The sequence below is a fragment of the Coffea arabica genome, chromosome 1c (genome assembly GCF_036785885.1).
Source record: "Coffea arabica cultivar ET-39 chromosome 1c, Coffea Arabica ET-39 HiFi, whole genome shotgun sequence".
Lineage (NCBI taxonomy): Eukaryota > Viridiplantae > Streptophyta > Magnoliopsida > Gentianales > Rubiaceae > Coffea > Coffea arabica.
The window spans coordinates 241,698-266,313 of record NC_092310.1 but is presented as its reverse complement, the minus strand read 5'-3'; the positions used below and the strand labels follow the sequence as shown (position 1 = coordinate 266,313).

At 37.2% G+C, this 24,616-nt stretch overlaps 4 protein-coding genes across 6 annotated transcripts; 2 read left to right on the top strand and 2 right to left on the bottom strand.

The window, feature by feature from the left end:
- The first annotated feature begins 2,537 nt into the window (after positions 1-2,537).
- Positions 2,538-5,946, top strand: LOC113732232 (beta-amyrin 28-monooxygenase-like). The gene is made up of 4 exons (XM_072082732.1): positions 2,538-3,644; positions 4,371-4,826; positions 4,937-5,136; positions 5,336-5,946. The coding sequence occupies exons 1-4, from the start codon at positions 3,065-3,067 to the stop codon at positions 5,651-5,653; spliced, it is 1,554 nt and encodes a 517-aa protein (XP_071938833.1). The 5' UTR covers positions 2,538-3,064; the 3' UTR covers positions 5,654-5,946.
- A 4,707-nt stretch (positions 5,947-10,653) lies between these two features.
- LOC113741420 (beta-amyrin 28-monooxygenase-like) lies at positions 10,654-13,392 on the top strand. The gene is made up of 4 exons (XM_072081378.1): positions 10,654-11,434; positions 11,837-12,292; positions 12,579-12,766; positions 12,952-13,392. The coding sequence occupies exons 1-4, from the start codon at positions 10,909-10,911 to the stop codon at positions 13,249-13,251; spliced, it is 1,470 nt and encodes a 489-aa protein (XP_071937479.1). The 5' UTR covers positions 10,654-10,908; the 3' UTR covers positions 13,252-13,392.
- A 230-nt stretch (positions 13,393-13,622) lies between these two features.
- On the bottom strand, positions 13,623-17,047 carry LOC113741513 (protein MET1, chloroplastic). Of its 2 annotated transcripts, XM_027269147.2 has the most exons (8): positions 16,112-16,343; positions 15,954-15,984; positions 15,657-15,763; positions 15,348-15,442; positions 15,190-15,266; positions 14,439-14,559; positions 14,115-14,174; positions 13,801-14,030 (listed from the first exon to the last, which is right to left on the bottom strand). In XM_027269147.2, the coding sequence occupies exons 1-8, from the start codon at positions 16,200-16,202 to the stop codon at positions 13,887-13,889; spliced, it is 726 nt and encodes a 241-aa protein (XP_027124948.1). In that variant the 5' UTR covers positions 16,203-16,343; the 3' UTR covers positions 13,801-13,886. The 2 variants fall into 2 exon arrangements, with proteins under 2 accessions (XP_027124879.1, XP_027124948.1); XM_027269078.2 differs by lacking the exon at positions 15,954-15,984 and having other exon boundaries at positions 13,623-14,030; positions 16,112-17,047.
- A 1,115-nt stretch (positions 17,048-18,162) lies between these two features.
- LOC113741337 (ruBisCO large subunit-binding protein subunit beta, chloroplastic-like) lies at positions 18,163-23,203 on the bottom strand. 2 transcript variants are annotated; one of them, XM_072080902.1, is made up of 15 exons: positions 22,766-23,203; positions 21,837-22,094; positions 21,613-21,738; positions 21,171-21,308; positions 20,969-21,064; positions 20,585-20,827; positions 20,253-20,487; positions 19,975-20,144; positions 19,811-19,888; positions 19,577-19,648; positions 19,370-19,474; positions 19,121-19,213; positions 18,861-18,953; positions 18,595-18,718; positions 18,163-18,472 (listed from the first exon to the last, which is right to left on the bottom strand). In XM_072080902.1, exons 2-15 carry the CDS (start codon positions 22,077-22,079, stop codon positions 18,459-18,461), a joined length of 1,830 nt encoding a protein of 609 aa, XP_071937003.1. In that variant the 5' UTR covers positions 22,080-22,094; positions 22,766-23,203; the 3' UTR covers positions 18,163-18,458. The 2 variants fall into 2 exon arrangements, with proteins under 2 accessions (XP_071937003.1, XP_071936637.1); XM_072080536.1 differs by having other exon boundaries at positions 18,318-18,472; positions 22,772-22,949.
- Between the last annotated feature and the right edge of the window lie 1,413 nt (positions 23,204-24,616).

Genomic DNA, 24,616 nt, shown 5'->3' with positions numbered 1-24,616 from the left:
ACGGAAAGATTTAGTGAAATTGCAGGTCATTTCCTGATGTAATGTGGATTTGATGTCCTGCTCGTGTTTTCACATATAAATAGTTCTTGTGGTTATGAATTTTCTAAGAGGCAGATCATCCAAATCACTTATGACCTCGCCTCTTAGTTAGATTAGACAGCTTAATTTTATCTTAGGGTGTGCGTTGATAAAACTGAATCCTGAAAATTGAAGTTTGAAATCTGAAATCTGAACTTTGAATCCGTTAATTTATTGAACTGTCAAGTATTAAATCTGATACAGTCGAGTATATGTCACGTTCCAGTGACAAGTGAATAGCTTATCACTTAAATTATGGGAGCAAGTTTTGATTAAAAAATTCAGTGCCACTTGATTAATTCGTATATTCAATTTTTGATTATGAAACGGTTGGATTATATTAAGGCCCGATTCCATTAAATTTACAGGTTGAATTGGATTATCAAACACTGGCTTAGCTGTTACGTCAAAAACAAAGAACTTCACTTGGAGAAGGACGTCTTTCATTAAGTAGGATTAGTATCGAGACATTCATACTAGTATTATTTTTGTCTTTTGTACGAGCATATACGTCAATGTCAGTACACTACTGTCCCCCTCTTTCTTGTTAAAATATTTTGTGCCTCCATTAGGGGAACTGTAGCATTTATTACTAATTCATTAATGAGGCATTTCTTTTTCAAAAAGTCTAACTAAAGAATTAGAATTTCCGTCCAACCCCCGCACCCAACCTTTCCATTCTAGGAGCCACCACCGGGCGTATCGCGATTTTAGGCAAGGATCCGTTTGAGTAGAAGAAAAGTTGTACGGCGGGAATGTGAAATGAAGAAATTTCTCCAACCACCAGTATTTAGTTAGGCGGGTGATCACCGTTGATGCATTAAAATTTGATAGAGTGAGTTAATTTGTCATATTAAAGTGGCTTTGCTCAAAAAATTCAGATGGACGCATAATACATCCGTCTGATTTGGGATGATTCAGTTCCTTTCGAGTTATTTTGAGACCTCTTCAGGTCCTCCCTTCCTTCTTATAGTCTAAGATACTCCCTCCATCCCACTTTGATAGTCCTGTATTCCTTTTTCATCCGTCCCAAATTATAGTCCACTTTTCAATGGAAGAATGTAGTTATATTTTAATTTTCCTAAAATACCCTTATTCAATGTAAGTAGTTATTACTATAAACCTACCCCATTTAATGAGAGTTGATTCTTTTTTTACCATCAATTCAAGTTCCCATAAAATTGTACCATATTTAATGTGAGGGTATTTTAGAAAAATAGCAATCTAAATTTACTTTTCCAACAAAGTTAACTACTTTTTTTTAAACTTTGTGAAAAAAGAAACAGGACTATCAAAGTGGGACAAAGTGAGTAATATTTTGTATCGAAAAAAGAAAAAAAGAGAAAAAAAAGACGGAAATATCTCTAAATTTGTGGCGTCATCAGCCCGGGTATGCCACGCGTCCCAAGTACGTTGTTTATGCTCTTTTCTTGATTGGCGTGCAAAATTGCAGATTTCATAATTACCTTCAAATAAATAGATAGGTAAACCTAAGGTTTGTTTCAAGTTTCAACATTGGGTGCTGCTGTCTAAAGTAGTTTGTTCTCACTTTCATGAGTTTCGTCCTATGGTTTACAGTACACCTACCACATCACAACAACAATTCGCTTAGGTCCCTCCCCTCTTTGCTTTCAATTAATGTAACTTTTCTTGTAAATAAAACAAATTCATTCGCTATTAACATAAGCAAATGAAATTACTAGAATGGGTTATCTCCATTCCACCAAATACTCATCATCAATAGAAACTGTGACTTGGGTTTAATCAAATATTGAAGTAAAGCTAAATTCCAATTTAGTAACTTCTTATCCTGTCAATTTTAGCAAATGTAGGTAGCGTTAGGTGTATATGAACTCCTATGCAATGAACTATTAATGCTAAAAATCGCAACGAATCTTTTGTCCCGCTCACTTGACATTTTCTGCCCCACTTTTTATTATATTAATATTTCTCCTTCATAAATATCGTATTTCAATTCTTTTTTATTTCCTCCAAATCCAATAACTATTAATTGAGTAAAAAATAATAATAATAGTCTCAAAAAAGCAATATACAATAGAAAATTAAAAATATAGCAAAAAATGTCATCTTTTGTGTATTTTGATTTTTTGAATTTGTTAAATTTTGTGTATTACTACTACTTAGTTAATAGCTGTTAAATTTTTAAAAAAGTAATAAAAAATAAAATACAATATTTATGAAAAAAAATACCATCAATATAATTAAAAAAAAAGTATAACAGAAGATCCAAGATCTAAGCCACGTGCAAGAAGCCTAACACCACAGAGCTCTGGATGTGAGGTTGAGTCCAAATGTGATGAAGCCATCCTTTTGCCCCAAATGGACACTTGGGGTTGGGGTCTTGTCTGCTGATGCGTTCGCCCAACAGCCAACGGCACATGCATTAGCATGTATTAGAATGTTGCACGTAATACATTACCATAATTAGACCCCTCACTTTCCAAACCAAATGAGCCTAATTTGCAACAAATTCGCTATCATTCACTTTCCTTTGGTTGTTGCTACATCCCTCCCTCTCATCAATTTCCAGAGGCTCAGCAGAGTAAATGAGGCCCTTACTCGTTAGGGTCTCCCCTTGTCTTACTGTTTCTGTTGTCTTTCTTGTTTATCATCATGTCAAGCTAGTTCTCCTTATCCTTTTCCACCATGCATCTCACGCAAGAAAAGCAAAGAGAGGGACCCCTCCTCTTGGCTCCATATGTCAAAATCCCAAAACGCAACACACGATTTTTGTAGTGGAACATGCAAATGCACAGTCGATTACTGCTGCTGCTGCTAGTCTAGTTCTACTACGTGCCTGGTCACAGCTCACAACTCGCTCGCATGTGTTCATACAACATCCATAACTTCTTCCTCCCCCATGTCCATGCATGTATATATATATATATGTGCAGCCGTACTTGAAAACCAAAACCCGGATTCATCGATATAGCTAGAGCTAGAAGTTTATTGCAATTAAGGTCCCATGGCCATCAACAATGATGTCCTCCCCTCCTCCTCCTCCTCCTCCTCCTCCTCCTCCTCTTTCTTTATATTCGCCTCCTCATCAGCTTTCACAGCTCTGGTTGTCCTCCTCCTCCTCCTTTTTCTTTATAGTAATAAAGTTGTCAAGCCCGGGAGACGCGACGTTAAGTCTCGTTTGAAGTTTCCTCCTGGAAGCTATGGATGGCCGATAGTGGGCGAAACGGCGGAATTCTTCCGGAGGTGCATGGAAGGAGCGCCGGAGACATTCATCAATGACAGGGTCGAAAGATACCAGTGTGATCGTGTCTTCAAGACTTCGCTTTTCGGAGAGCGTGTGGCCATACTCTGCGGAGCCTCCGGTAACAAGTTCCTGTTTAGCAATGAGAATAAGCTGGTCCACGTCTGGTGGCCGGCCTCCGTGAGAAGGTTGCTCGGACCTTGTCTGGCCACCAGCGTAGGGGATGAAGCAAAGATGATGAGAAAGATGCTGTCATATTTCGTTAATCCTGATGCATTCATGCGTCTTTACTCTAACACCATTGATTCCGTCACGCGCCAACATATCACCACTCATTGGCAAGGTAAGTACGCCCGCACATGCATATATATATATATATATATATGAGAGTACTAGTACTAACTGATTAACCTATCTGGCTAGGTTACCATCACATCCACCATATCATGTACTTGCTAGTATATATACAGTACAAACATCAATTCAATTCAATGACGTTAGGCTCTATCAGCGGTGCGTTGGAGTCTAGTCAAGCTCGAGTCGTTGTAAAATAATTAAGCTTGAGATCGAGTTGGACCTCGAACTCAATTTCAATTTACATTACTTGATTTTGTATTTGAATTCAAATTTAATTAAATTCAAATTAAACTCAATCGAGTCTGTTCGATCCCACGTAATAAAAATTAATATTTTATATATAATTTTAAATTAAGAATATTATTGATATTTCATAATAATAAATATAAAAAAATTAAAATATATATTATAAAAAATTCGATTAAACTCGCCGAGCCTTTGAATACAAAATATTGAAACTCGAGCTCGAATTTAGCTGCTAACCAAGTAGCTTGTGGCCTTGAGCTCTAAGCTCTCTCTCTCTCTCTCTCTCTATATATATATATATATATATATATATATATATATAGTAGTTTGTCTAGGCTTAATTAGACTCTTCATCAGCTCAATCATGCATTAGCAGTACAGTACAAATACTGCCCATTTTCATTCAACATCGTACAGTACTACTGCTCATTTCTTACACGTACGTATGTGATTTGTGATGATCAAGGCAAAGAGGAGGTTACTGTGTTTCCGGCCGCCAAGTTGTACCTGTTCGAACTTGCTTGTCGCCTATTTTTGAGCCTCGAAGAACCCCAGTGTATTGCAAAATTGGCAGCCGACTTCAATATTTTCCTCAAGGGGCTCGTATCCAACCCCATCAACTTCCCGGGGACTAGATTCTACAAGGCCCGCAGAGCAACAGCTGCTATCAAGAAACAACTTCTAACCCTAGTTAGACAGAGGAAGGTAGCCTTGCAAATGGGTGGAGCTTCGCCTTCCCAGGATCTTCTGTCGCACTTGCTGGTCACTCCCAACCAGAATGGGGCGTTCATGAGTGAAGCCATGATAGTAAACAACATATTGATGCTACTCTTCGCGGGCCACGATACTTCCGCAGCTGCAATAACATCCCTCGTCAAGGCTCTGGGAGAACATCCTCAAGTGTACCACAAAGTATTTCAAGGTTTCCTTAATTTTTCTACGTACCCTCCTTCAATTTAGCTGTCATAGATCCAGTGATTCAATTTAACATGTGTTTTTTTTCCTCTTTTTCTTTTTTGCGTGAATAAACAGAGCAAAGTGAGATTGCGTCATCAAAAGTGGGAGCAGCTGGAGATGATGAGTTGCTTCAATGGGAGGATATACAGAAGATGAAGTACTCGTGGAACGTGGTTTCTGAAGTGATGAGATTGACACCTTCTGGGATCGGGGTTTTTCGAGAAGCCCTGACAGACCTCAAGTACGAAGGTTATGACATCCCCAAAGGATGGAAGGTACATTAATTCATTCACTACTCGCCACTTAGTTTTTTGCATCACATGTTAATTTCTCCCTACCCCACAACAACCAAAAAGAAAAAAAAAAAAAACAAAGAAAAAAGAAGAAGAATTCATATCAATTAATTGATGGCATGAACTTAAATATGTCATTTGTTGTTGGCTTGACGAACCAACGTTGATGGCCCCGAAACAGTTGTATTGGAGTGCTTCTTTCACGCATAGGGATGCAAATTTGTTCCCAGAGCCCACAAAATTCGATCCATCGAGATTTGACGAGGGAGGAGACCATACTTTGATCCCATTTTCTTACGTATCTTTTGGAGGAGGGCCTCGGATGTGCATCGGGAAAGAGTTCGCAAAGATTATCATACTCACATTTTTGCACCACTTGGTTAACAGGTTCAGGTGGGATCTGGTTATTCCTGATGAGAAAGTGGAATATGATCCCACTCCTATCCCTGTCAAAGGACTTCCAGTTCGCGTTTTACCTCACATCCCCAGTGTCCCATAATTCCATTGCTCTGCACTGCACTGCAGCTATATTAGTCCAGCAGCTAGACAAGGAGCTAGCTTGTCACCATATCTACCCGGCCAACACTATCATTTCGTATTAGTTTGGCGTTCGTAATTCCACAGTAAAAGCCACACTTTTCCTTCGAGTAATCTTATGTGCTACTGTTTAGTTTATATGCTGGTTGGCCCCTTACTCCTTGTGTCAATCTAGAATAAAAATTCTCACGCTGCTGGCTGGCTCTTAAATGAGGATACTGTTTGGATTTAGAAAAAAAAAAACAAGAACAAAAAGAGCAGTTGGAAATTGATGCAATTTGCACCTTTTGTGATGTAATGTATATAAAATAAAAAAAAAATTGTAATAAAAGTGTGTTTGGATTGTAAATTATTTGAAATAATTTTATAAAAAAGTACTGTAATACTTTTTTGATGTGATATATGTGAGATAAAAATATGATTGAAAAGTGTGTTGATCATATAAGCAAATCAGTGTGTGTAAATAAGGTGTAAATAAAGTGAACTAGAAGACAATCCAAACACACTCAACAACAAGTGTTTATGATGCAACTTGAATAATATTTAAAAACAAATAATGCTAATTACCAGACGGAATTAGATGGAGACTAAATGGAGAATTTGGCTGGTAGGCAAGTTTCCACGACAGCTTCTAGTCTTGGCTTCTCTTCGATTGGTTTTATAACGTTATTTACTTTCCTTAAATGCAGAATATAAGAGAATATCGAAATTACTCTTTCTTTTTACATATTAACTACTTTGTATTCTCTAAGTAGGGCTGCAAACGAATCGAGCCGTTCGCGAGCGGCTCGAGTCGAAATCGAGCTCAAAATATTAAGCTCGTTAGGCTCGCGAGCTCGAATATATATATATATATATATATATATATATATATATATATATATATATATATATATATATATATATATATATTTTTTATTTTTTATTTTAAGTATATATATATTTTATTTTAAGTGTATATATATATATTTTTTATTTTCTTATTTTAATAGTAAAATTACATATATATCCTTAATATTTTATTATTTATTAAGAAAAAATATTATTTTATTTATTTTTTAAAAAATAAAAATAATTATTTTTATTTTTTTTAAGCTCGAGCTTTAAATTGCCGGCTCGTCGAGCTCGAGCTCGAGTTCGTGCTTGGTAAAATTTAGTCGAGACTTGGCTCGATTAGCCCAAAACTCGACTCGACTCGACTCGTTTGTAGCCCTGTCTCTAAGTGCGAATTTTCCAATTTTTTTTTTCTCAGCCGTTAGTAGGCCTGTATTATAAATGTCAAAAAAGTGGTTTTCAACTGTTTTAAAACGAGTAAATAAAAAAAAATAAGGCCAATGTTTATAATAAATTTGATCTCATCTCTATCAGCCTATCAACGTTGGATAGTTCGGATTTGACAAACCCAATCCCAACCAATCGATTGTTGTTTGTGGTCCAAAATCCATCCAGCCCACTCCGAGCACCCCCAACCCTAATCTCGGCCGAATAATTTATAAATATAATTTTTGTTTTTTAACAACTATAAATCTGTAATTAACAAATACGAAATTAATTCATAAAATTTGGAAATTTTCAATGTGATAAGTATCAAGGTATGAATTCTTTTGATATAATTATCAAGGTCAATCCTCATTCAGGTTGAGCCTAAATTTGGTCTAAACTTTTAACTGCACTCAAAATTTAAATTTAAGCTCTAACTTAAGTAAGACTGTAAACGAATCGAACCGACTCACCAACAGTTCGAATCGAGATCGAACTGATCAAATCGAATTCAAATTCAAAGATATTTATTTCGTTAATTCGTAAAAGTCAGCTCGATTATATATATATACATATATATATATTTAATACTAAAATTACATAGATATCCCTAATATTTTATTATTTGTTAAGAAAATTTATTATTTTATTTATTTTAAAAAATTAAATAATTATTTTTTTATTTTTTAAATTTGAACTCAAATTCGGACCAAACATGCTTGTTTTAAAATGGTATTACGTACAAAACACAAGAAGTATAAGCAGAACACATTAGTTTTCGACGTACCACATACTTGTTTTCACATGTAAACACAACATACATATACATACATACATATATATATATATATATATATATATAAACAAAAAAAAAAACAAGACAAGGGAAATAATAATAATGTGATGGTATCCCACTTTCAACATTTAAAGTGATTGATTACCCAACAAAAGATAATGAATTTGATCCGGCCTGTCGGGGACTCCACATTTTCAAATAACAACAACAACAACAACAACAATACGAGGCTCTAATTTCTCCACGCTGCTCCTAACTATAGTGTCAATATTGGATTTCCACTACATTTTGTTGCATTATACTTTGGCATCTCATCATTGAGGTCTCTTATGATAAAGACATCTTGTTTGCCGCTCGTCCAACTGATGATTCCATCCCAACCACATTTGGCTCTCTAGTCTAGTCTAGCTATGTAATTGGTTTACCTACACAACGACGACGCTCGTCCAATTGATGATTCCAGTAGATTGAAAAAAAAAAAATTTACTGTGTTTATATGAACACTATTGATGATCATTGATATCTTTATGATATGGTTACACAAAATTGATCATATGCAATTGATAATTTACCAATAATGTAGGAGATATGTTTCCATTAAGGAAAAACAGTGGGAAAGGGAGGGGAAGGGTGTAACTATTAACGATGATTCTCATCAGACTTGAATATGTTTCGAGTGAAAGCCAGGTTGTAGATATTCCTCGTAACAAATCGCGTCCATCGTCGAGTGCCCAGTAGCCTTTTTAGTTGAAATCTAATCCTATGGGCCATACAATATAGGGGATATTTCACTCTCCCCATTTTTTTTCATAGAACTTTGCTATCTCATAAAATTAGTCCATTTCCTTTTCCTTTTCCTTTTCTACTCGACTAGGGTTGCAAACGAATCGAGCCGCTCGAGTCAAACTCGAGTCGAGTTCGAGTTGGCTCGAGCTCGAACTCGAGTTCAAAATATTAAACTCGTTAGCTCACGAGCTCGAGTATATATATATATAATATTTTTTATTTTTTTAATTTTAAGTATATATATTTTTTATTTTAAGTATATATATATTTTTATTTTCTTATTTTAATAGTAAAATTACATATATATCCTTAATATTTTATTATTTGCAAGAACAAAAATATTATTTTATTTATTTTTTAAAAAATAAATAATTATTTTTTTTCGAGCTCGAGCTCGAGTTTGAGTTTGGTAAAATTTAGTTGAGACTCGGCTCGATTAGCCAAAAATTCGACTCGACTCGACTCGTTTGCAGCCCTATATCCGACGGACAGACATTATATACCCTTTCCTTTTCCTTCTCTGTCCTGCTATGAGACATTTCACGCTTTCCATTTTTTTAGAACTTTGCTGCCTCTTAAAATGGGGTGCGTTGCAATCCAATTGTTCATTTAGTCATGCACAGATTTTATAGGTGGTTCATATGGAATTCATCTAATATAGACTACAATTGTCTACTTTTTTGCATAGTCGGAACCATAACATCACCCCCATGCAGAGAGATATGGGCTCTAATGATAGCCTCTTGTAGGCTCTAGAGGTGGCCTCCTGCAGAGATCACGAGTTGGTTCAATAAACTTTTGAGTTGAAATCACAAGTTCAAAATGATTAATTCAAAGTTATTAATAACTCGATGGACCGAACATTATATACCCTTTCTTTTTCGTTCTCTACTTGATGGGCAGGGCATTATATACACTTTCCTTTTTCTTCTCTATCCCGATGTAGAACATTTCAATCTCTCTATTTTTTCAGAACTTTCACTCCTTGTAATACTCTCACCATTTTTTTTTAGAACTTTGAGTCCTTTAAAATCTATAGCAATCCAATTGTCCATTCAGTTGATAAGTAAGTTCTAAAACTATCCGGCCATTCAATTAATGGGGAACTTTGAGTCCTTGTAAAATTTGTTGCAATCCAACTGTCCATTTGGATTGCAACAAATGGGTGGCCTCTATGAGAGTTTAGGTGGCCTCCCACAGAGATCGCGAGACTTATTTTGATACCATTTGTAATGTTTCGCATCCAATGGATTGGTATAATAACCTTTTGAACTGAAATCATGGATTCAAAATAGGTAACCCAAAATTATTTCTGCTCGATGTTATATACCCTTTTATTTTCCTTCTCTGTCCCGATGTGGGACATTTCATTTGTGGTTTGATTTTTAATCCGTAACGGATCTTCTGTCTCACATCCTGTGTCATTCTCTGTTTCATTTTTTATTATATTGCTATTTCTTCAGTATAAACACCATGATTTAGTTTTTTTTTTATTTCTTCAAGATCCAATAACTATTAACTGAATAAAAAATAAATACAACAATTTCAAAAAAGCAATATATAATAGCATATTTAAAAATACAGCAGAAAATTCATAAAAAATATCATTTTTTATGCAATTTGATTTTTTGCATTTGTTAAATTTTGTATATTATTCAGTTAATAGTTATTGGATCTTAAGAAAATAAAAAAAAAACTAAAACATGGTGTTTATGTAGGAGAAATGACAATATAATAAAAAATGAGACAGAGAATGGCACAGAGTGTGGGACAGAAGATCCGTTGCGTTTTTAATCTTCCTCCTTTTTCCTCTTTTCCTTTAAAAGGATTGGAGTCTCCTTTGGATTAAAAAAAAATGTATCATTTTGAATTAATCATTGATTACTAATTTTTTTGGAAATTATGCTTTGAGTCTATTTTGTCTTTGACCCAAATAAAGATAACTTTCAGGTGGGAACTTGAAACTTCAAAATTTAAAGCTTAATGTGCAGAAACAAAGCTCCTAAAACACATCGTGTTTGATACAATAAAGTCAATAGTGAGAATAATTTTATCCTTGCAAAATATGAAGAAAAAAAAATGCATTACGGACTTTGCATGGCCTATAGTCAATTAGATAGGAAAAGTCGAGAAGTTGGAAAAGTCGGGAGCAAGAGAGAATGGAAAAGTCGGAAGCACGAAAGAAACCAAGAAGGCACGGCACGGGCACGGGCACGGGCACAGACTGTGTATGCTTTTAAGGTAGAGAGCAACAACAGACTGATTGTTTAGTTGATTCGTTAACTGCAGTTGATGCTACAAAAGCAACTGAAAAACTGGTTCACGCCTGCTGGAACAAACTCAGCTGCAGGCAGTTGTATTGCAGTGATTATTAAATGATGGCGGCAATAGATATATTCGGTGTCTTTGTTAATATTATTGCACCTCTTCTGGTTACTGCTGTTTTCCTCCGATATTTGATCGCCAGAATAAGAAACAAGAAAAAGCAGTCGGGTTTGCGTCTTCCTCCGGGGAGCTTTGGGTGGCCGATTCTCGGGGAAACACTGGAGTTTCTTCAGAGCGGATGGGATGGGGAACCGGGAAGGTTTCTGAAACAAAGAATGGAGAAGCATCAGAATCCTCCAGTCTTCAAGACTTCATTGACCGGTGAGCCTATGGCCGTCTTGTCCGGCCCTGCAGCTCATAAGTTCTTGTTTGGCAACGAAAACAAGCTGGTCCAGGTCTGGTGGCCTCCCTCAGCAAAGAAGCTGCTGGGGAATGGGCTGTCTAACTCCGTTGGGGAGGAAGCCAAGCATACCAGGAAGATGCTGTCTTACTTCCTCACCCCAGATGCCCTGATGCGACTCTACATCAAAACGGTGGATCAGGTCACTCAGCACCACATCGCCATTCACTGGCAAGGTATATGTAATCTAACTTACAAAGCATGCATGCGCAGGCTGCAGCTGCTGCTGTGCCCACCACGAGTACATCATTTCTTGCTTCATCAATTGCCTCCGTGGACATAGGTTAAATTTGTTTTGTTTTACTCCAACAAACGGGGATATATGATGATCTTATCACAATCCAAAAAAGAATCGTGCATGATTCATCTTCAGGAGTAGGAAGCCTTTATTTCTTGATCACTTTGTTTTTTTTTTCCCAGTCACGAACATGATAGTCGATCCTTTTCTCCATTAGTTGCAATACTCAACGGAGCACAACAACCGCTTGACCCGCTAATTTAAGTTTCCTGCATATGCATATATATGATTAGGAAATTAAAACTGAGTTCCAAAATTGCTTCTGAGTTTCTCTTTGAAGGTAAAGAGGAGGTGAAGACATTTCCAGTGGTTAAGTTGTACACCTTTGAACTAGCGTGTCGACTGTTTATGAGCCTAGAAGACCCTCGGCACATTGAAAAGCTTGCTGCCCTCTTCAATGTTTTCTTGAAAGGCGTCATATCCATCCCCCTCAACTTCCCAGGGACAAGATTCTATCGCGCTATCAGAGCTACAGGAGCTGTTAGGAAGGAACTGATGGTGATTCTCAAAGACAGGAGACTCGCCTTGGAACAGAAAACTGCTTCCCCTTCACAAGATCTTTTGTCGCACTTGCTTGCATCTCCGGATGACAACGGAAAGTTCATGTCTGAATCGGAGATCATAAACAACATTTTACTGCTACTCTTCGCTGGCCATGACACTTCGAGTGTTGCCATAACACTAGTCATGAAGGTACTAGGGGAACTTCCACAAGTTTATCAAAAGGTCTTGAGAGGTCAGTTTTCCCAATTGCTTAATTAATTGGTTGACTGCGTGATATGATGTTGATGGTGTTCCTAATGAAGACATATTCTTAAACCTTAAGTGGAAAAAAAATCATGTATGAGCTAACCTTAAGTGGAAAAAAAAAATCATTTTGCATTTGACTGGCCTCCACGAAAGTGAGAAAACACTTTAATGTTATGTTTTGGAGTATGATAGTGACTATATAAAATTGATGCTTGTTTGAATACCTTACTTAGTGCTAATCATGATCACTGATGGCTTGGCTCCAAAAACAGAGCAAACTGAGATTGCTTCATCAAAAGGAGCGGAGGGATTCCTGCAATGGGAGGATATACAGAAGATGAAGTACTCATGGGATGTAGTCTGTGAAGTCATGAGACTCTGGCCACCAATAATGGGAGCTTTTAGAGAAGCACTCGTTGATTTAAATTATGCTGGTTATGACATCCCCAAAGGATGGAAGGTATTCTCATCTTCTGCTAAATTATTTCCGTTAATATCCATTCATTCCCACAAACCAGGCAACTTTTGGCCAAGTTGCACAAAAATGGGAAAAAAATGCAACAGCTTCTTCAGATCACAGTTGATTGCACTGGGTAACATTATTTTCTCCATGAACTGATTAAACATTATTTGCTGCTACAACAGCTATACTGGACTCCCGCTTCGACGCATACAGATCCCAGTTTCTTTCGGGACGCCATGAACTTTGATCCGTCAAGATTCGAAGGAGCAGGACCTACACCTTTTTCTTATGTTCCTTTTGGAGGAGGACCTCGCATGTGCTTAGGGAAGGAGTACGCTCGGGTGGAGATACTGGTCTTTCTCCACAATGTGGTAAACAAATTTAGATGGAACTTATTGGTTCCTGATGAGAAGATAATCTATGATCCCATGCCCACCCCTGTTGAAGGACTTCCAATCTGCCTTCACCCTCACAATCCTTAAATGGGTTTACTTGTATATTACAGTGAGACAATCCGGGCACGTCGTTTAACTACAGTTTGTACCCTGTAAGTGTAAGCTACACTGCTACTGATATCTCCTTCTTGGCATCGGAGAAAAGCAAACGGTGTTTACAGTTTCTGAGTTTTCCATCGCAGATGGCATGAACCAATATTCCACATAACCATGATACAGTCAAATCAAAATAGGAGGAAAAGGAGGAAGTAGGGCGGGAGGGGGGGGGGGCGGCATAATGTTCTTCATCGTCTATATTTCATATATCAGTCTCCATCCATCAGCAGAGTGTTGCTTGTTATGCAAAGTAGTAGGAAATCGTTGGGTCTATGCATGCAAAATAGCAAAGTTGAATAGGGTTATCCCGAGTTCAATATCCAAAGAATTCATTTCTTTCTCCAGATGTTTCCGTACAGATAAATACATATTATGTTTACTCTGAATATAAAATTTTAAAAAAAAAAGTGAAAATTGAATCAGCAGTTAAAGTATCTGAAATATCTGCAATTACCTAGGCTAAATGATGCTATAGACAGATTTTACTAGTAGGAACCTCCTTTCTGCAGATCCAAATTCTTGGTACATGGAGAGCCAGCTTTCAGCAGTTAAACAAATCCATGATTCTATTCCTTCTTGAATATGCCAAATATCGATTTAATGGCATTGAGAGCATTCTCATTTATAAATGATTCGTCAAACCTTTTTAACAGAGACTCAAATTCCTCAGACGTCCTTAAGTTGGCCAAGTCAGGATCTGTCCGGATTCTCTGCAGACATAGGACAACAGTACACTGTATGAACCCAAAACTATGACTCAGTATTCCATGGTGAAATTATTTTCTTTTCTTTACCTTAAAATCCTCAAATCCTGCTTCGAGAGAATCCTCTAGGGCAGATAGTCCAGCTTGTACCTGTCACGGTGAGTCATCAGGTCAAAAGAATTAGAAGGACAGCAAAACATTGGCTCGTGCTGCATACACATTCAAGGCTAAAATATCATAACTGAACTGATGCAGCAGCACCTGTGCCATGTCAAATAGAATAACTAGCACAAGATTTCCATATACAAGTCCCCATCCTCTGGTGGGTTAAGGAAGGGCGATGTGTGATCTAGACGATGCCTAGTATGTTTTCAATCATAGTAGAATGCTGTTTTGTTTAATCTGCTACTCTACCTGATTAAGTTTGGAGTAACAGCATGCAACATTGTAACTTGCAACAGCAGCTTCATTATATTCTGGCCTCGATCCCAGTACCGCCTCAAATTTCTCCAATGCTTCTTCATATTTGCCACTCCTTTATCAGTTAAAAGATCATATGTTAGGCAAGAAATATTTTGCACAAAAATCAACTCTCTAAATTGGTCGGACATTCTCTCTCTCTCTCTCTAACGTACAAATACAAAAAAAAAAAAAAAAAAAGTACTTGTAAGTGCATGACAAGCATAAAAGAAAAACGGATAAAAATGACAAATATGGACAAGATTATTGCAAGTGTTCTCCTTGTTCTAGAATGCAACATTTTAAACCTCATAGTGGGTGTGAATACACAATTGACAGTGAAAAGAACAAGATAAAAAAGTAATTTGGCTAATAAAAAACGAATAATTAAACAAACATCATGAAGCATAACACCCAACAAAAAGCAGATGTAAGTAAATATGATAAGCATAGACTGTAAGAATGGCGGCTACGGAGGTCCGGTTGGTGGTAGCTGTAGTAGTATCTCTAATGTCATTTATTATTAACTACACGATCTTAGCAAATTGAAAAGCAAAGGTCAATAAGCCTTTGTTGAACTGCACAACAGAATTATCGAACATAAAAACAAAAGGCATTGAATTAAAGGAGAAAATAAAAATATATGAACATGGAACTTATTTTCAAAAAGAAAAAAGTACAATTCAGACGGATGGGCTGGCCTTACCTGTAAAGCAGCAAGCCTTCGCGAAGGTCCTTTTCTCTTCGCTCTTTCTGTTCCTTCTTTTTCATGGCATTTGCCAGCTGCATGAATTGTGCGAAGTCATCAGCATGATTTTACTCATACTACAACGAGGAGCAAATTAGTTGTATGCACGCACTTACCTGAATCTCTCTGACTCTGTTACTAATTACACCAGAGTTTCTCTCAGCTTTGATTATTTCTTTTTCAGTTAAATCACCCATATCGGGCACCTTCCCTGCAACATAAGGAGATATTTTGCCAGTGGAGTTAAGGCAAACCTTGAAAATGGAATTACGGGGCAGTGTTTCAGGAAGTTTAGACTTCAAAAATGAACACCATTCGAACTCTTTACAACACAAATGCAGAGCCATTGACTCTAATAAACCAAAATGCTACCGAGGAAGCAGCAGCCAGAAGAAATTAGTGTTGATAAGAATAGAACAACTGACCATATCTCTTCTGCATTTTCATTAATAATGGGCCTATCCTCTGTCGGATGGTATACATTGTTCTTCCATATTCTGCTGCCGGCCAAATCTCATCTCCAAATACTGCACTGCATAAATTTTAGATGATGGGGTTCACAATCTTAATCTTAGTCTTGGTCCTGGTGGTGTGATTGTAACAAATGCCAGCGAATAAAAACTTTCTTCACCTCTTGAAATAATAAATATAAGGAAGACGAAAGACAGCTAGAAGGTACGATTTCAGAAACAGGACAATATTGTAAATAAGCATTCACTCACCGCTGCATCCATCTCAGGCTGAATATAATCCCTGCAATCAATAGGAATACCACTAACTAACTTACTTACTTTGGATGTTGTCGATGTGGTCAAGTATTATGTGGAAGACAATGAAATATGACATCCACTCAGATAATCAGAGAGAGAAAAATTCGCACCTGGTGGCAAGCACCTTATCCCCAACAGAGAACAAGCCGGTCCTGTCAGCCGAGGCACCGGGTGCAATAGCATCAATGTAAGTTCCACCATCTCTGCCCTTGGTAAACCTCAACCCGAATGGCTGGTCCAAGACGACCTCGTACTCTTCATACTCCTCGTCGTCGTCTGCTGGTGGTGCTTCTTCTTCTTCTTCTTCTTGTGTCTTTTTACCCGCCGCAGTCTTGGCTTCGGTTTCGGATGCTTTAGCAGCAAAGAAATTATTATTTGAGTGGTTTGAGCTGTGAAAGAGGGGATCGGAGAAAGTGAGGGAAGCGGAGAGAAAGAGGTGATTCTTGGCCTGACTATGCTTTTTGAGGGATGATGGGCCTTGCTTGGTTAATAATGTTGGGAAAGCTGGTGGTGAGGGGCACAGAGAAGTACAGCCACTGGAAGCGAGCGACATGATGGTTAGTTGATGATTATTCGCGTGGCTCTGCGACGGCGGGTGTTAGTATGATTGCGGAGGGAGGGAAGGAGGGAGAATGGGCGGTGGAGCAACCGCTGCAGCTGCAAATATGCTTCGCGGAAAGGAAGAGATTACGAAGGAAGGAAGGGGAGACTGACACTAGTGGCTCTAATAGGCCGTTGAGTTGAGCTGAGCTAGCATTCAAATCTGTGGTGCCACGTGTCTCGATGATGGCGGCTGGGCTGGAATCGGAATTGCGGGCTAACTCATCGCATCAATGATCAAACTCACAGCGGCGGAAATGGAAAAACTCCCCTCCGCATCCTTCATTCATTCAGGCTGCTTTGGTACGAACCATCCCCTGCCCGCCCCAGTAGCGTAGGACAACAGAAAAGGTTCCCGTTTCTCTCTGGTCTCCACAACCAACCCATTAAAAAAAAAAAAAATTTCCCACCGAGAAGAGAGAGCCCACCCACCACGCTCTCCGGTCCGGTCTTCACTTTTTTTTCCCCCCCCTTTGAATACGACGCCTATTAACCAGCCCGCAAAATTGAAACCGCACCGAGTCGAATCAAGTTGAATTTTAATTTAATTGAGTTAAATCTTAATTTACTTTTATCGAACTCAAACGAAAACTCTGATAATTTCAAACTCGAACTCGAAAAAATAAAGATAATTATTTTAAAATAAATAAAATAATATTTTTTAATAAATAATAAAATATTTATATATAAATATATATATATATATATTCTTATACTATATAAAAATGAGTTTAAGACAAAGATTTCAATCGCAAGGATATGGCTATTTTAAAAATATGAGAGTATTTGAAGTGCAATTAAAGTATTGAATATGAACCATTATAGTTAATTTGATTTTTTTATAATTACTTAAATGTTCTATCAGACATTTAAAGCTATGAGTAAATTTAACATGTGACAATATGCGATATCCAATTAAACATTGGGTACAATTGAATTCAACTTGTGTTTTAGTGAAATTATATAAAAATCCTTTTAATCATTTAATTGAATTAACATCCAAGTCTCTTAATTTCTTAAAGCCTTTCTCATCAATTATTTGCAAACTATTAATACTGATTAGTAAAGAAATTTGATTTCTTGACAGTTACCATAGTAACCTCCATCTATTCAAATTCATTTCATTTATAATAACTAATTTAATATTTTCAACTCCAACTCGAGCTTGGGCTAGCAGCATGAGTTGGCTGAACAAATATGGATTTTTTGTCAAATAGATGTGGTTGTGATCAACGTTAATTGGACGAAGATAACTATGTAAAATTAAAATTTTGAATTCAATTCAATTTTTCTACGTATATCATAAATCACAAATCAAACGATAACAGTATATACACTGTCAGTGTACAGACACGCACTAGCAAATTCAAGCATCGCTGTGCCGTGCCCAGTAGCAGCACGCTAATGGCAATTAGGAACACTTATATACAATGAAACCAGAACAATAAGGAACTAGGCCGCACGGGTCTGGAAATATATTTATCAGCACAAACATTAAACATACGGGCACCGATGGAATGCATTACCATTACCACAAGACAAGTAAAATAGTAGGCAGTAGTAGTATCAATCAAATGTTTTCACCACTCAAATCAAGAATGCAATCCATACATTGAATTTCAACAGATGCCGCATCCCATCCCGGCAGGCCTCTCCAGGATATTAACTTCCTCGTTCAAACAACTAAAACTCAATTTACAAAAAATAAAATTTCACTTGGACTAATTACCATCATTACTTGTGGGTGGGGGGAGGGGGGGGGGGGACTGAGAGGCAGGATTAAACTGCCTTATGCTGTTATGCACCACCAACCGACCTCCTCCTCCTCCTAAGGCTGCACCTCGGCATATTACCTACTTAGTAGCCGTATCCTGGCATAAAAAAAAAAACCCAAGACGGGATTTCAATGCCTCATCTATACTTCATCTGTTCAAATAAATTCAATATATATATATACATATGCATATACAGAGAGAGAGAGCACAGCAGGTACCTGAATTATCCATCGGGTTTCCAGCAGCAACTGGTTCAGGCACTTTAATTTCAACTACTACACAATCTGACATCAAAAATGTCTTTGCAACAGATGCTGCATGCTCTATGCAACATCTAACCACCTGAAACATAACAACAAGTATACAAGCTATTACACCCCAAAAATACTACTGACATCAACACCTTAAAATCATATCAATCTTCTATATAGTACTACTTTTATGATCATTTCCCATTAGCAGGGGGTGGTAAGGAGGAATGTACCTTGGTCGGATCAATTATTCCGGCGGCCATCAAGTCTTCATAATTTCCTGTCGCAGCATTATATCCATATTTAAGGTTGTCACTGGACAGTACCTGAATCAAGCAATCAAAATGAAATCCACAAATTCATGATTTCCAACTCACTCACAACAAGCATCAACAGAACTAGCTGATAATATGAAAGGGGAAAAAAAAAAAATTGAAGCAACAACATATTTCATGTCATTTTTTTTTCTTCCCCAAGTTACGCTGCAACATACCTTCTCGCTGACGACACTTCCATTAACACCAGCGTTTTTAGCAATCAACTTCAAGGGGTAACTCAAAGCTCTCTTTACTATGTCTGCTCCAACCTGTAATCAAAGCAAACATCTTTCTTTCAGCAACATCATCAAACCATTCATTTGTGCTAGAAAAACCCAAAAAAGTCAATCACAACGGAATAATTTTCAAAGTGACCCATCACCAACATGCACAAGTATTCAACCCCAGCACACATTTACATTTACCTTCTCTTCATCATTATCTAGAGTCTCCTTAATATCATCAACCTTAGAAGCAAGCCTCAGAAGAGCGCATCCACCCCCAACAACTATACCTTCCTCAACAGCGGCCTACAAGTCAAACAAAAAAGATTATTCGGTACAAGCTCCAACAATACAGCTAGCATCCCAAGGAATAAAAAGCTTCCCAGCAAATGACTGCTGGCAGCTTACCTTTGTTGCATTTAGAGCATCTTCAACTCTAAGTTTCTTCTCTTTCAACTCAGTTTCTGTTTGTGCACCAACCTTCCAAGAAACATTAAATCAGTAACAAATTTCCACATTATTATTATTATTATTATTCCAACCTGTAACTTGAAAAGGTGTATATATAGATATATATTCAGGAAGTCTTTCTTTCTCCCAAGCGGGGTTCAACAAGTGCAGACGATTCCACAGAAAAATTACCTGAATCACAGCAACCCCTCCTGATAATTTTGCAATTCTTTCATTTAGCTTTTCCTTCTCATATTCTTGTTCTGCAGCCTGTTTGGAGTGTAAAAAAAAATCACAATAATCATTACTGACTGATTAACCAAAAAGACAACACACTAAGCATGAAAGTTACCCACATCTATGAGGTTTCTAATCTGTGCAACACGCTTGTTTACGGCTTCCTGAGTGCTCCCATCACCAACAATTGTTGTTGCATCCTTAGTAAGCACCACCTTAGCAGCATGCCCCAACACTTCCTTATCAGCCCTGTCCAAGGTAAGCCCAACCTCTTCCCTAATCACAGTTCCTGAATGTCAATCGAAGAAGTCTATTAACTATCAAATTGATGATGAGGTACAGAAAATCATAAAAAAAAAAATGGTGTTGGAACAAAGAAGAATGCCGACAAGATTACCTCCAGTCAGAATTGCAATGTCATCAAGATACTGGCTTTTTCGTTCACCAAATCCAGGAGCTTTCAAAGCAGCAACTTTCAGTGCCCCCCTAAGCCTGTTCACCACAAGTGTGGCCAAAGCTTCTTGCTCAATATCTTCAGCTATAATCAACACTGGAAAACCACTTCTAATGGCATCTTCCAAGATGTTAACAAGATCCCTTGCATTCGTTATTTTCTTTTCAACCAATAGCAACTACAGCAACAAAATTAACAGATGAAAATAACATATCGAGTTTCAGAAACATCACATACATATCAATCACCAATATACAGATTTAAAAAGATGATACCTTGCAGTTCTCATACTCAACAGCCATCTTTTCACTGTCAGTGACAAAGTAAGGCGATATGTAACCGCGGTCAAATTGCATTCCTTCAACAACTCTAAGACTATTTTCAGAACTTTTTCCCTCCTCAAGCGTCACAACACCCTTCCGACCAACTTTGCTCAAAGCTTCAGCTATCATGTTTCCCACTTCATAGTTGTTCCCGGCACTTACTGTAGCCACATCAGCTAACTCGCTATCTTCAACCTGCAGATTTTTTCCACATTCAAGCAGGTAACGCACACTGAACACCATAATACATCTCATGTCTCAACACGAATAAAAATGCTACATAAAGGTGACGTTAAAACAATCAAAATGATTTTCAGTTATAAATCGCACTATTACCTCTTTCGACATTTTCTTGAGCTCAGACACCAAGACCTTTGTTGTTTTCTCAATGCCACGCGTAATCAGGACAGGGTTTGCACCAGCTGCCACCACCTACACATAGAATATCAGGAATGTGTCACTCGGCTGAAATCATTAAAATTCCGCACTAGGGAAAGAATATACAAGATCGTGCAGGATGTTAATGACCAAAACACACCTTGACACCTTCAGCAATTAGACCTTGTGCAAGAACAACAGATGTTGTCGTTCCATCTCCAGCCAAGTCATTGGTCTTGGCAGCTGCTTGTCTCACCAATTTAGCACCAATATTCTCTACCGGGTCCTCCAACTCTACCTGAAAGAATATATTGGAAAAGAAATTCATAAAGATTGAACTTCATCATCCATGGGAAACAAGAAACTCAGAAATTAATTTCATGCCAATTAGTTGCAAACTCTGTGCTACTGAAACACATAGAAAAGATACTAGAGGACCCAAATTGCATCCTAAGCCGCTGTATTTCAAAATTTCAAAATTTTGGCACAGAAGAATAGAGACAAAGGAAATACGCACAAGAAACATTGTAACTAGTGACCATATGCCATTGGTAATGAAGGGAAAGATTAGAACTTGAAAAAATTGCAAGTTTTTGCTCTACCTCTCTGGCCACAGTAACACCATCATTCACAATTTTTGGGGAACCATACTTGCTCTCAAGAACAACATTTCTACCCTTTGGACCAAGGGTGACCCCAACTAAATCCGTAAGTTTGTTTACACCAATCTGCCGGCAAAACAATAATTAATTAGAAAATATGACATAAGAACGAGAACAAGTAGAAAGCAGAAAACTTCTTTTTGACACAAAAAAAAACCCCCCACCTGCAGCTTTTTAATGGCTGAGCCATCCTTATTGAAATACAGCTCTTTGGCAGAAGCTGTAATCTGGGAAGAGCGTGCTTTGCGTAGCACAACATTTCTTTTCCTGCCAAACGAAGACAATGATATGCAAGCAAAAGATGACAACTTGTTAGAAGAAGCTGCGAGTTTATTATTGTCGATGATGCAGGTGGAGGGAGCAGCCAAGGAACCGACTGAGGACATGCCAGCAAAAGTTGATGCCATTCCTTGACCCGGAACCTGACAGGAAACAACATTTTAGCTATCAAGCATCCGAAAGAAATCTGGAATCGGATTGTTCGTTAATTTAGCAATCAGACACTGGCAAGCAAGTTTGCAAGTCCGACTATTTGACCGATTTGATTGCTACCGCAATGCAATTCTCAAACACAAATCTTTGTGTTCTGAATCCGGCATATGACAAAGCTAGCAAAATGGATTAGCATCTGTAATTAGGTGGAGCTATAAAACCCAAAAAGTAAATTGCCACTAGCAACGAGGAGCAATATGAGAATAAAGAACAAGTGCTAGTGATAGTATTTTGGACAAGAAACAAGGGGACTGAAAGCAAAAGAAATTAGAGGAAGATAACTGAAAGGCACAAAGTAGTAAGTTAAGTAGTATTACTAGTTTTTCCCATGTTGAATTAATAACTAAGAACCATTATACATACTTATGCAGCAGAAAAGGAAAAGGCAAAAAAAAAAAAAAAATCGTGGTGTACTGTAGAGCAGGTAGACAGCAGCAGATATATTATGCATAAGAATGATAAAAGACTCGAGCTTTCATCCATCCAAATCCCAATGTCCAAATATATAATTAGAGAAACAAAGAAAGAGACCATTTCAGAAAGAAAATAAAGGCACACAGACAACAAGGAGGTAGCGAGAGAGAAAAAGGGTGAAACTCACACTTACAGAGAAAAAGGAGAGACGGCGGGGTGAGGAAAATACTGGGGCCTTTTGGGTCTGCTCTGGGGTTTAGAGATTGCAGGAGAGAAGGGAAGACTGGAAGGCGAAGGGGGTTTATCTCTTTCCTTTGCCTGTCTATCACTGTGTGTGTGGGTAGGTAGTGAGGCTCACCAACAGCGGCAGCAGCTACCCAAATAGACACAATAAATAATAGGACCCCAAGCAATAAATAAAAGAAAGAGGATAGGAGAGTAGGAGTATGAAAGAAAAGGAGTGAAGGGTTTAGGATATCCGGTCGAGTTGGGTCTTGAATCTTCCGCTAAATTACAAGGGAGTGGTATTTTCTTGGTTTCATTTCATCAATTTGGCTCTTGTCCTTGCAGTATCTTTACTAGAACACTCTGGAACTTTTCTCATCTGCCCCCCGCTGTCTTTTGCATTTTCTGCTCCGAGACCCATTGCTCTATAAATGCATCCACCTCTACTCGCAACCGAATCAAGTTCGAATTGATTAAATTGAATTTGAATTTAAAAATATTAAATTCATTAATTTGTGAGTTTATTTGCGAGGTCGAGTATATATGTATATATATATATATATAATTATTTTTATTTTAATAACAAAATTACATATTTTTATTATTATTATATTATTTATTATTTTTTCGGGTTCGAGCTCTACTCGAATTTAAATCAATTTCAAACTGAATAAAACTAAGTCAAGACTCGACTCGACTTGGTTCGTTTGCAATCCTAACCTGTCCAATTTGCTCTTCAATTCAATCCTCCTTTTGTTGGCTTCGAAGGCTAGCTAGCATCAATTCTTTTTTTCCTTTGTTGTGTTTTGTTAATTGTTGGGTCCTGCACAATTACTCCAATTGTGTTTTGGAAAAAAAAAATATAGGTTAAAATAACTTTTTATTAAATGTTACATGCTAGCAAATATTAAATTATTCTGCTTTCTCAAATCATGAATCTTTCATTCAATCTTGCCATTAGATTTATTATTAGTTTCATTTAGTTTTAATAATCTTCAAAATAATTCACAAAAACTTCAGTATATAATTTAGAATTTTTTGTCAAAACTTATGAATCAAAATATATCAAAGAAACTCTTATATATATTCTAAATTTTGTTTTTTTATTAATTGAAAAATCTAAAACACCTTTAAAAAATGTGGAAAACATTGAGAACATAATTAAAGGTTTTGAGCAATGCACAATCTCTTTTATACCTAGATCAGCTAATGTAAAAAGTCATAGGCTAGCACATTTTACGACAAAACTAATTAATGACATAGATTGGGAAAACTAATTAATTTGTCACATTATGTGGCTGGTTTTAGTTGACCATCTCCCCTTACCCCTTTAGGCTAAATTAACTTATAGGACATCTACCGTTGCGAAAAAAAAAAAAAAAAAGACATAGATTGGGAAAACAACTTCTCAACTTGGTTAGTAGAAGCAGCCTACAATTGACTAGAGGACGCCTCTCCAAGACAGCCAAGTTGGTCTCACTAAGGGTTAGTACCACCAGAGATTCAATGTTCGAGCCTTATCATACAAATAGGGAATAACCCAACAACCCGAATAAGGGTTGGGCCTGAAGTGGGTAAGTCCTTTTTTTGAATAGACTGGGGGCTAATAAATATTTGATGGAATGGACGATTTGAAACAAAAAGATCTTTTAATAGCAAAAAATGTACAATTTGAATAGACTAATGGCTAATAAATATCTGACAAAATGACCACTCTTATACTGATTTAAGAGTTTAGTGATTATATCGAAACAAAAAAAAAAATACTTGAATGGCCAAAAGTGTAGGATTTGAACAAATAATTTAGTGGCTG